This window comes from Myotis daubentonii, chromosome 1 (genome assembly GCF_963259705.1).
Source record: "Myotis daubentonii chromosome 1, mMyoDau2.1, whole genome shotgun sequence".
In the NCBI taxonomy this organism is placed as follows: domain Eukaryota; kingdom Metazoa; phylum Chordata; class Mammalia; order Chiroptera; family Vespertilionidae; genus Myotis; species Myotis daubentonii.
In genome coordinates this window covers 184,449,220-184,462,091 of record NC_081840.1, presented here as the reverse complement: position 1 = coordinate 184,462,091, position 12,872 = coordinate 184,449,220, and the positions used below count along the sequence as shown (strand labels likewise).

Sequence of the window (12,872 nt, the reverse complement as noted above, 5' to 3'; positions counted from 1 at the left end):
AATGTCAGCCTGAGGGATCATGTACTTAGTGCAGCAGAAAGTGAGGAATTGCGGAAAAACTGCAAGCAATGGCCCGTGTCTAAAATGAATAACAAATTAATATTAGCTTTTTTTTCTCTTATGGCTAAAGTCATTTCTCAGAAGTTGTCTTTAATTAGGGGTCATGGATTTCATTTCCTTATGCTCTTTTTATGATTCTACTTAAAAATTCAGCTATTCAATTATTGATGAAAACAGGATTGTTTTCAGTGAGATTCTTATAATCCTATAGAGCAGTGGTTCTCAACCTTCCTAATGCCGCGACCCTTTTATACAGTTCCTCATGTTGTGGTGACCCCCAACTTCATTGTTACAAATTGAACATAATTAAAGCATAGTGATTAGTCACAAAAACAATATGTAATTCTATATGTGTTTTCTGATGGTCTTAGGCGACCCATGAAAGGGTCGTTAGACCCCCAGAGGGGTCGCGACCGACAGGTTGAGAACCGCTGCTCTAGTGAGATTGTTATCATTTACTTCCAGACTGCCTTCCTCTCAAAAGTGATGTAAGCCATTGTAAATATGAGGCACACAATTTCTGCTACATGGTAAACAGTAGCAAAAATTAAAATAAGCAAAAGCATGCCTATTAAATGATCTCTAGAATGTAAATTACTGTAGTACATTTAATTGAAATCCTTTTTTAGTTTCAGTTAAACAATGTAACAGCTTTCTTTCGATGAGCTCAAAATGCCCATCAATTCCCATGTAAACGATCAAAACAGAATTCCCAAATTACCTAGTCACATATAAAATTCTTAGACAATTATCTAAATTCAGAATCTCAGATTCTTCTTACCTATGGCACATCTCTAATCTCAGGCTTGATTCAGTAATGCAATCTCTTACTCTACCATCTCTGTATAGATAAATATAACTCTCAGTTAATTACACAAAGAACAATTTCCGGATTCCATGTATTTTTAGAATAAACATTGCTCATATGTATTTAATTCTTCTTTAAGGCACAACAGTAGATTTTAGGCTTCCAAACAAAATTTGCAAAGTTCATCAACTCAAAAATGCTTTTTCGTCCCATGGACTCTTAAAGGTTTCAGACAGAGTTTATGCTTTGGTGAAAAGGTCATTTGTAGGATTATAGCAAACGAACATAAATTCTCTAACGGCAAGGACCAAATATATTCATATTCAATACACTAAAATATAGTCAAGCCCACAATGGCTGAAGTGATGAAAATCCCACCAGGGAGGTCATGGCAACCTTGTGGAATGATTAGTGCTGGGCACCAGGGGCTCTAACTTTTACTTCTGGCTTTGCCTCTTTGCTTCCTAGGAGGAAGCAACTCAGTCTGTTCCTAAATTTATTCATTTGTTAAATGAGCTTAATAATCTGCCCTGGCTTAGAAGGTATATGGAAGAGTTATGACAAAAATAACAGTGCTCTGCACATGTAAGTATTCTTTGATGGAGTGGCCAATAGAATGTTTTTAATGTGTGATTCAGAGTATACGATGTTATCTTAGGTAACTATCTGTTACTACTAACATTTTACTATTACTATTAATAATATTAATAGCCTGGCCAGTGTTGCACAGTGGCTGAGTGTCAATTTAGGAACCAGGAGGTCACAGTTTGATTCCAGTCAAGGGCACATGCCCACGTTGAGGGTTTGATCCTCAGTGAGGGGCATGCAGGAGGCAATCGATCAATGATCTCTCTTATCACTGATGTTTCTATCTCTCTCCTTCTACCTTCCTCTCTGAAATCAATAATTAAAATGATAATAATAATATCTGTAGTAAAAATTAGGAAAATCCAACTAATATTTTGCTACTTCTGGTTAATATATACTAATTGAACATATTAAGAAACTGGAGATTGTTTATATATAAATATTATTTCAGAAAGTATTACTTTTAGATATTTATCATATAACCAGAAAATGAATATTACAATAATGTTGTACTAACAGCTCACATAAAATTAGTATTATAATACTAAAAATATAGTACGTACTATATTAAAATGCTTTAAGTTAATCTAATAACAATACCCAGTAAAATTTTAAAGCACTGTCTGAAAATAATATGAAAATCTCATTATTTCTGTAGGTACGTATAAGAAAGGGCTCATAAACTGGTTGAATCCTTTTTGGATCTAAATTGTTATTAATTTGATATAACTCATTGGTATGAATACCTAGAGAACCAAAGCCTTTCCTATTGGATTATATCTGGAGAGGTATATAGTTCCCAAGGTTCTAGTTTTCGCTTCACCTATGTGGCTGTAGGCAATTGAACCTTTTGAAATGTGTGTTTTTTTCATTTGTAAAATAAATACTGCCTTGTGTTGTCTCAAACAGTTGTAATAAATAAGATTATGGATGTGAAATCTGTTGGGAACTACAAATTTACATAGAAATGCAACTTTGGGTAATGCCTCACCCTGATTACTTTTTGAATAGAGTAACTATATTATTTTCTCTCTATGTCAAGTTATTTTACTTTTGCTTAACCCTTTCACTTTCATATTGCTGTCCTTAGTAATGTCAAATTGAAAATTATTTAAATCTCAACCTCCTAGAGCAGTGATTTTCAGCCCTTTTCATCTGATGGCACACATAAACTTATTACTAAAATTCTGCAGCACACCAAAAAATATATTAAAACTAGAGACCCGATGCATGAAGATTCATGCAAGAAAAGCCTTCCTTCCCCTGGCTGCTGGCACTACCTTCACTCCGGCTAGAGCCACCTTTCCACCTTCGCACGCTGCCCAGAGGCCCGGAGTGGCCGGGGCTGGGCAGAATGCCTGCATCATCGCCATGGCAATGATGTGAGCGTCCCAGCCCGGCCACTGCCATCTTTGTCGCATCAATTTGCATATTCCCTCCTTATTGGCCGGGGGCACCACCATGTTTTGTTGTGAAGTGATGGTCAATTTGCATATTCCATCTTTATTAGTTACTAGGGGCCCGGTGCACGAAATTCGTGCACTGGGTGTGTGTGTGGGGGGGGGAGTGTCCCTCAGCCCAGCCTGCCCCCTCTCACATACTGGGAGTCCTCAGGCGTTGACCCCCATCACCCTCCAATCGCAGGATTGGCTCCTTGCCCAGGCCTGACGCCTCTGGCCTAGGCGTACGGCTCGGGCAGCGGGGACCCACAGCTGCAGCGGCCCCGCGATCGTGGGCTTCGCTTTAGGCCCAGGCAAGGGACCCCCAGCTCCTGGGACTGCCAGCTTCGACCGTGCCCAGCTTGCATTGCTGGCTCCACCCCTACTTCCTGCTATCACTGGCCAGGGCGGAAAAGGAACCTGATTCTCTGATCATGGCTGGGGGGCAGGGCAAAGGTGGCCCCAGGGCCGCCTTTGCCCTGCCCCCCAGCTCTTAGCTTCCCCCTGGGTTTCCGATCACTGTCAGGGGCAGGGGGCTTCTTCCTGCTTTCCCTTTCGCCTCCCTGCATTGTGCCTACATATGCAAATTAACCGCCATCTTGTTGGCAGTTAACTGCCAATCTTAGTTGGCAGTTAATTTGCATATAGCCCTGATTAGCCAATGAAAAGGGTAGCTCGTACGCCAATTACCATTTTTCTCTTTTATTAGTGTTGACTAGAGGCCCAGTGCATGAAAATTCATGCACTGGAGGGGGGTCCCTCAGCCCGACCTGCCCCATTTCACAGTCTAGGAGCCCTCAGGGGTGGGAGGCGACCTGGCGATCCAGGGAAGACGATGCCCCATCACACCTCTGCTGCTGTTACTGTCGGCAGTGCAAGCCTCAGCCAGCTCTGGTTACCTGAGCCTCAGGTTGCCCTAGGCGGCTGGGCAGCAGCCATCCAAGGCTTGCCTGTATTTGGGGCCAGCCATGGGCACCTGGGGGGCTGAGGGGACTGGGGGATTCCAGAGGCAGGCATGTGGCAAGGCCTGCTGCCCTGTGCAGGGCTGAAGGGACTGGACGTCGCCTGCTTGCTTGTGCCTAGGGCCAGCCCTGGGAGGCTGGGCAGCTGACAGCTGAGGCTTGCCTGCACCTTGGGCTGGCCTTGGGCACCTGGGGGGCTGAGGGGACTGGGGGACTCCAGAGGCAGGCATGTGGCAAGGCCTGCTGCCCTGTGCAGGGCTGAGGGGACTGGATGTCGCCATCTTGTGGCTGTGGGCACCACCATCTTTGAGGGCGTGGCAGTCAATTAGCATATTCCCTCCTTATTGGCTGTGGGCACTTCCATCTTTGCGACAGTGTGAGGGTCAGTTAGCATATTCCCTCTTTATTAGATAGGAGGATTTTTACCAATCTGACAAAAAATAGGTATAATTTTGATTCATTCACACCGGATGGCTATTGCTGTGCTGGCTGTTGTCATTTTTCTATTTGACAATCTAAGGAAAAAGAGGTCAGTGCCCCTGACTAAGTAGTCTGATTGCACATTTTAAAAATTCTTGCAGCACACTGGTTGAAAATCACTGTCCTAGAGAGTAGTACACAGACAACTTGATGGCAAACCACTGGGTGAGGAGCTTCCCCACCCTGAAGGACACTCGGTCTTACACAGCCCCAAACGTGACTCCCAGGGACGGTGCTCTCCCATCGTCCTCGGCCTTGCCCACAGGCGCAGAGGGCTCCTCGTTGATCACACTTCTCAGCTCCTGCAGAAGCTGTTTCAGGTCCCTTGTGGGGTCCTCCTTCAGGGCGTTAGGTTTCACAGAGTGCTGCAATAAAGCAATGTACAGAACAAATACACTTTGTGGGGGGTGGTTTCAGATGTGTATGCTGTTATTTCTTATTATAAAATTAATTTAACTGATAAATAGAAATTATGAAGAGGAAAACAAAAATCATCAGTAATCTTGCTAGTCAGGGATAATCAATGATCAACATAGTGCCATACCTAACTTATAAATGTGTGTATACTTATTTATACGTACATGCACACATATTTACGAATTAGAATATACACATAGGAGCCAATTATACACATCTACTTTTAAACCTTTTTTATTTCTTAAAATATATTTTTATTGATTTCAGAGAGGAGAAAGAGAGTGAGATAGAAACATCAATGATTAGAATCATTGACTGGCTGCCTCCTGCACGCCTCCTCCTGGGGAACAAGCCTGAAACCCTGGGCATGTGCCCTTGACTGGAATTGAACCAGTGACCCTTCAGTCTATAGGCTGATGCTCTATCCACTGAGCCAAACCAACTAGGTCAAAACCTTCTTTGTTTTTTAATTTAAACAGTGTAGTATGAACATCAGACAATGTCATTAAATATTAACAACTACAGTCAGGCAAAATAATTTCAATACTGTTTTTAGGAAGTTTTTAAAATTTATTTTAGAGAGGGAGGAAAAGGAGAGAGAGAGAGAGAGAGAGAGAGAGAGAGAGAGAGAGAGAGAGAGAGAGAGAGAGAGAAAGAAAAAGGATGAAAGAGAGAGAAAGGGAGAAAGGGAGAGATTGGATTGATTGCCTCCTGTATGCTCCCTGATAGGGATCAAACCTGAAACCTAGGTATGTACCCTGATCAAAATATGAATCTGCAAACTTTTGGTGTATGGGACGATGCTCCAAACCAATCAAGCCATCCAGCTAGGGTGATAGGAACTCTTTATTTATTGGAAATATTTTTCTAGTTTGTGATTCCTTTTAAATTTTGCTTATTGTGGTTTTGTGATTTAAGCTTTATTTAGTCAAAATTATGAATCTCCCCTTTTAATGTTTGTATATCTTGCAATTCTTTTATCGATTCATTTTTAATACTTTACTACTTAATCTATATGGGACATATTTTGATTTCTAATATAAACAAAATATATTTTTTAAAGTTAGAAAATGAACAGTTCTAAAACATTCTTTAAATATGACTCCAGTCAGGCTGGTAAAGAAATAACTAAGCATAAGCTCTTCCTGAAGCTACTGGAGACCATCCAAGACTCCTGCTCCCTCCCACCCCCGTCCTCTGACCTTTAGAATACACATTGAGGCTATTTCTAGAGGACATACATTTTCAGGCTAAAACTTCTACAAGCTCTAGGTTTCAAAGTAAGAATATAAGCTTATACTGTTGTTGTTAAACTTAAGTTTATTTTGTGTTTTGATTCGTTTTCTGTTACATTGTATGTTAGACTTTGTTCCAAAATAATGCCTAAAATTAGATCTTTAATACACCTTCATCTCCTCCAAATACTGTTCTCTCTAATGGCCGTGAGTCATTACAAGCAAGTTTATGAGTTACGACGTGAAATAAGAAACGTCTAGGGAGATTGTACGCTTCTCAACTGGTCCCATCTCCATTCTCCAAAGATAGAAGATAAATGTAAAAGCTAAAAATAAAAGCTTGATCTCATTCAGTTTGAATTAGATTATTCTATTTTGAGAATGGCTGACCCAAATCCTTCTCTTATGCTAGTATTCCTGCTAGAAGACTGTAATAAAAATGAAATATAAATATATTTTTCAAATGCATATATATTATTTATACTGTATATTAGGAATGAGCGAGTAGGAAACAAAGTTATAAAGTATTACTAAAAATCTTGCCTACATCATGGGTACTTCAGTGACAAAGATCAAGCCCACATAGTACAAATTATAGTGTATGTGTATAGAATCTGATACAGAAATAAAATTATACTATCCTGGAAATAGTCTCTTTTTATATGCTAAAATAGCTTATCTAAATCAACACTAATAAAAGAGAAAAATGGTAATTGGCGTATGAGCTACCCTTTTCATTGGCTAATCAGGGCTATATGCAAATTAACTGCCAACTAAGATTGGCAGTTAACTGCCAACAAGATGGCGGCTAATTTGCATATGTAGGCACAATGCAGGGAGGCGAAAGGGAAAGCAGGAAGAAGCCCCCTGCCACTGACAGTGATCGGAAACCCAGGGGGGAGCTAAGAGCTGGGGGGCAGGGCAAAGGTGGCCCTGGGGCCGCCTTTGCCCTGCCCCCCAGCCATGATCAGAGAATCAGGTTCCTTTTCCGCCCTGGCCAGTGATAGCAGGAAGTAGGGGTGGAGCCAGCGATGGGAGCTGGGCACGGTCGAAGCTGGCAGTCCCAGGAGCTAGGGGTCCCTTGCCTGGGTCTAAAGCGGAGCCCACGATCACGGGGCCGCTGCAGCTGCGGGTCCCCGCTGCCCGGGCCGGATGCCTCAGCCAGAGGCGTCAGGCCTGGGCAAGGGGCCGATCCTGCGATTGGAGGGTGATGGGGGTCAACGCCTGAGGGCTCCCAGTATGTGAGAGGGGGCAGGCTGGGCTGAGGGACACTCCCCCCCACACACACCCAGTGCAAGAATTTCGTGCACCGGGCCCCTAGTATTAATATAAAATGCTTTGATGTCAACCTACCAATTACATGTGCATTTGTATGTACATACATACTCTATGACACATACAAACATATGCAGGTGTTTGAGGTTAGACCAAATCACATAATATAAATTTTCTGGTTCTCCCATTTTCTCACCTATAGCACAAGGGGAGTAAATTGGATAATTTTAGAAGCCTTTGAGGCTCTAAAATGGCATAATCTTCATTCACAAAAACCTAATGAAATGTAGTATTTTAGACACACTATCTATATCATCATTTATTTAAATTATTTTTTTAATAAACAGCATTCGGTGGGGTAGTATAGAGAAGCAGAAGTTAAGAAGACAGGCTCTAGGCTCAGGCTGTTTTGGTTAAATCTTGGCACAACTGTTTTTTGGTGTGTGAACTCTGTAAGTCACTTAGCTTCTTCAAGAGCCAAGTTTCTTCATCTGTAAAATAGGTAGAATAATCAGCACTTACTCCTGTGGGTAGTTCTGAGGAATAAATTAGATAATCTACAGAAAGTACTTGGCAGTGGCTGGTGTTCAGTCAATCTCAACTACTATTAGAATCATGGAACAAGAAGGCTAAAAGGACATGAGATAAATGAAGGGACAATGCAGGGCAATGCAAACAGTAAGATTCTACTTCTGAAGATAAACTTGGCATTTATTTCTGTTCTATCTAAAGCCCCACTAAAATGACACTAAAGGGATTAAAAAGGATAAAGAGGAAAAGGGGAGGTAATATTAGATGAGTAATGATAACAAAAGTTGGGGGATGGAAAGCACGTGGATCATTTCATAACTGATTTAGCAGAACAAGTAAAGCTAAAATTTAAAGTACCAGCACAGAAATGCCAACAAGAAGCAACCTGCTCTGCATGGAAGTATTCTAGAAAGGCTCAGAAAGTGGAGGTCTTGTGTTCCTGAAGACCAAGGTAAGAAAGAGTAGCAAAATAGGAGGATTGGGTAAAAGTCTATGGGAGAAACTGTTAGAATCCCAAATGTGCTACCCATATAATTATATAATTACTCATTCCTTTCCCCTAAGTGAATTCAGAGGCTTAATCTCTGGGTGAGGTTGACCAAAGGACTTTAAGCTTCAAAGGGATATCTGGCTTAGCAGGAACAAGGCTGCAAACTGAAAATATGAGCATTAAGTGAGGTTGCATAGTAGACAGATAGCCCATACTCCCTGCCCCGCTCACCTCTCAGAATGCTGGCAGATGGACTGGGGAACTGACAGGACCAAGAAAAAACAACACACGTATAGATAATTTGTGGGCCCCTCAATAAAAAAGTAATACCTAACCATCTACTAGTTGACAAATCCTGTCAACTTTCAAAGAGCTACTTTAATAAGCTTTTAGGTCCTCAATCTTAAATATGAAAGGACAACCAATGATCTCCAAACAGTGAAGAAAAGTCTCTAACATGAAAGACAGACATCAAAACAAACAGAAAAAAAATGAATTTGAAGAAACATGAATAATTCAGGTGACAGAGAAATTACTGAAAAACTGAAGTTAATATTCTTTTTTTTAAAATATATTTTATTGATATTTTACAGAGAGGACGGGAGAGGGATAGAGAGTTAGAAACATCGATGAGAGGGAAACATTGATCAGCTGCCTCCTACACACCTCCTACTGGGGATGTGCCCGCAACCAAGGTACATGCCCTTGACCAGAATCGAACCCGGGACCCTTCAGTCTGCAGGCCGACGCTCTATGTATTGAGCCAAACCGGTTAGGGCTGAAGTTAATATTCTTAAACAGAAAGGAGAAAATATCATAAAACTATATAAAGAGAAGATTTAAAGAACAAAAAGGGCTCCTGGAAATTAAAAGAATATATAAAATCAGAAAAAAATTTCAATAGTTGTTTGGAAAATAGAGTTGAAGAAATTTCCCAAAAGGTGAGAATAAAAGATGAGGAGATGGAAAATGGAGTCAAAATTAAAGAAGATTGTAGAATCAATCTAAGAGTTCTAATAGGTGACTAACAGAAACTCCAGAAAGAAATAACTGAGAAAATGATCAGAGAAATGATACAAGAGGATATCTGAGAGCAAAAAAACCCCAAGAATCTGCTAAGTACCCAACACAATGAAGAGAAAAAGGACCCTTTCTCCACTATAAACAATTGGAAATGAATCCCAGGGATAAAGGCTCTGGAATAAAAATGGCACAACAGCAACAAAATTTTGACCATCAAATATAAGTGAAAAATAAAGGTGTTTCTCAGACATACAAAGTTTTAATACATAGAGAATGAAATAACCCTTTCAGAGGAAGCCACTGCATTGTATGCTCAAATGAAAACAAAGATATAAATAAACCAAGAAGGTAATTAAACCTAAAAAGGGGGGGGACACCAGACAAAAAAAAGGTATTCCCTGGATTTTGGTGGAAGGAAATCCAAAAAGCCCACCATACAGCAAGCGTAGAAAGCAGCCGATCCAGATGTGAACACCATATGTATTGGATACCTATTATGTGCCAGATATTGTTCTAGGTACTTGAAACAGACACATCAAGGAGCAAAACAAAGAATGTATGTTACTTTTATTTTGTAAAATTATATACTATATTTCTTAAGAGAAGGACTTAATTGTATATAGAATGCTTGACAGTCCATTTAGAACATATAGTTTGTTTTTGCTGTTAGAACTATTATTTAAAAGTTTAATAATAGATATAGGACTGGTACTTTTTCAATGATAGATGAGATTCTTTACAATCAAGTAGAGTCTATATATTAAATGGCTAGGCAAAATCTATGATATTGGTTTTAGGATAATGAAAAGTCATGGAACTTCAGAGCTATTCTTTCTAGATCACCTAGATCTTCTAATCCAGACTCCTCATTAGACATGAAAAGAGCAAGGCACAACATATTTAACCTGATTTCCAAGATCCCAATGACTCCTGGTCAAATATACTTTGTTGTTTTTTGATTTGGGTGTTGTTGGTTTTTTTTGGAGAGAGGGATTTAAATACATTTTTTATCAGTATAACATGTACATAGTTTTAAAGGTAAAATGATTTTATAAGAATCACCTAAAACAAAAAGCAGCAGTCTCCTTCCCTTCCTTTGCCCATCTCCAAGTTTAGTCTTCAGAGTGAAGAACATGCTTAACCTCTAATATTAATATTAGTATTATTATTTTAGCTCTGGCCAGTGTGGCTCAGTTGGTTGGGTATAGTCCCATGCACCAAAAGGTTGCTAGTTTGATCCCCGTAGATAGCCAATCGATGTTTCTCTTTCACAGCAATATTCCTCTCTCTCCCTCTCTCTCTAAGAAAAATAAAATAAATAAATAATAAATTATTATTCAATTGTTTGATAGACTATTCTATTATTTGCTGTGTGATTGCTTGTTTTTCAGTACACACATCTTAAGTGTGTAAGAAGAGTCCACTTCAACTTTTAGTCATTTCACAGAATATATGCTCATTTAAATGGCCCAGGTAGAATAACTGGTAAGTCATTGGTGATCCTGTTGCTATACATACAATAAGACTGTTAATTAATGTAATTAATGAAATTGATTGTGTACTTATGGAATAAGTCTCATTTTGTTAGAGGTGGAGCTGAATACAGGTTGCAGGGAACTAGTGACTCCATAAATATATTTTTTAAGAAGAAATATTCCTAAATTTTACATTGCACATATTTTCCCCCTGAGCTTTACAAGTACAAAAGGTTATACTAAACTATCCAAAGTTCTTAATATTTTATGATTATAAGTCCACATGTAGTTTATGAATCGCTTTCATCTTGGTAGAGTATTAAATATGCCAGTAATTTGCCTTTGGCATTTGAAGTGATGCTCATTTTAGCTATCTCAAAATTGGCTTTGTAATCTGGAAATCCCTGTGATTGAACATAAGGCTATTAAATAACTTACTTTAACAATTATTGTTAAAATAAATCCCACTGACTACTTCATATTTATTCTTCCCAGAGAAAGCATTAAATAGTGAAGAAAACATTTTCATTCATCTGGTCTACATAAATCTAAAATCTAGTAATTAAAAATACCATAACTATAGATGTAGTTTTACATGAAATTCTTCTCAATTTAAAATTCTCTATATATTATGTCATTTGCATCATGGATTGTAGGACTAGTCCTTACATGAGATAGGAAGCTGGCCGTAGACTGGGTAGACGGCATATTAGAGTGAGGACGGGCAGAGGACTTCAGAAGACGTGGTTTCACAGAAGGATTTGAGGTGTATCCAGGGCCCTGAAGTTCCTGGGAAACAACATCAATGTGAACAAAATAATTGTCAACTACAATTTGAACTGTGAAGTCAAATGTATTTTTTTCAAACATAATTTCAGTCTTACATGTTGAACTTCTACAAAGTTATAAACCAAAGTGCTACATTAAGCAAGATGATTCTGGGTATCTAAGTTACTTACCCTTTGAAGACTAAGCATGTGCTTAGGGAAATGCCTTCACATTTCTGATTGATAAAAGCTTTCCAGATATGAAGACACACCTAGCATGTTATGCCACTATATTGGTTCCCAAATTTTGCCAAAGACTCCACACTAGTGTTGGTATAATATTGAGAAAGATCCTCTACTGCGGGAGTGTTCTAGCTGTGAAAGTATCCACTCCTGAGACTTTAAAGTATGTCTACAACTTGAAAATATACTTAGAAAATAGACAGATATGTCAGTGGAAAATGTACTGTTTTTAAAGAGCAACGTCCTAGGCATGATAATTACATCATTGTTGCTATTCTCCAAACAGGCCAAACACACTTGCACTCTGGGCCTTTGCACTTGCTTGACTCTTCTGTATGCAAACTCTCCCTCAGGTATCGCCATGGCAGCCACTTTTATGTTTCCCCATTTATTATGAGCTTAACATCAAGCATGATGCGTCAATCTGTTACTATATATGAAAAAGGGAGGTATAGCATGTAACAAGGTTTGTACAGGTTTTGTAATTGCCAGTATCAGATAATGTTGAAAGTGCACATAAATGTTAACATTAATCCCACTAAATATTCATGTTTGTTTTCCCCAGAGAAAACATCAAATAGTGAAGAAAACATTTTCATTCATCTGGTCTACATAAATCTAAAATCTAATAATTAAAAATGTCATAACTAGCTATATATTTTAAATGAAATTTTTCTCAATTTAAAATTCTCTGCATATTATGTCATTTACATCCTGGATTGTAGGACCAGTCCTATAATGTATCTAAGGTAATAAAAAAAATATAAGTATATCAAACAAAGGCATTATTTTGCTTACCCTACTATTTATGATGGAAAAAAAAAAAGTCCTTACTTTTACATCCAGAGTGTGTTGAAGTTTCAGGCGCACAGATTCTTGTTCCTGACGTTGTATTATATCTTGACATTCTGCAAACTGCAAAGATGCCTACAATCAAGCAACCACATAAAGTTTATCCTCCATGAAATTTTATGTTATCCGATATAATAAAAGACTAATATGCTAAGTGTCTGACCATTCATTCGACCATTCGACCAGTTGCTATGATGCACACTGACCACCAGGGGGCAGACATTCTG

General features: G+C 39.1%; 1 protein-coding gene across 5 annotated transcripts in view; it reads right to left on the bottom strand.

Annotated features, from left to right (window-relative positions):
• CCDC158 (coiled-coil domain containing 158) overlaps positions 1-12,872 on the bottom strand; it is a 78,241-nt gene that overhangs the window by 15,840 nt on the left and 49,529 nt on the right. For all 5 annotated transcript variants that reach the window (XM_059668045.1, XM_059668056.1, XM_059668025.1 and 2 more), the window contains 4 exons: positions 12,628-12,720; positions 11,453-11,572; positions 4,542-4,702; positions 842-901 (listed from right to left, as the gene is read on the bottom strand). In XM_059668045.1, the coding sequence (XP_059524028.1) occupies positions 842-901; positions 4,542-4,702; positions 11,453-11,572; positions 12,628-12,720 (434 nt within the window). The remainder of the gene's footprint in view (positions 1-841; positions 902-4,541; positions 4,703-11,452; positions 11,573-12,627; positions 12,721-12,872) is intronic.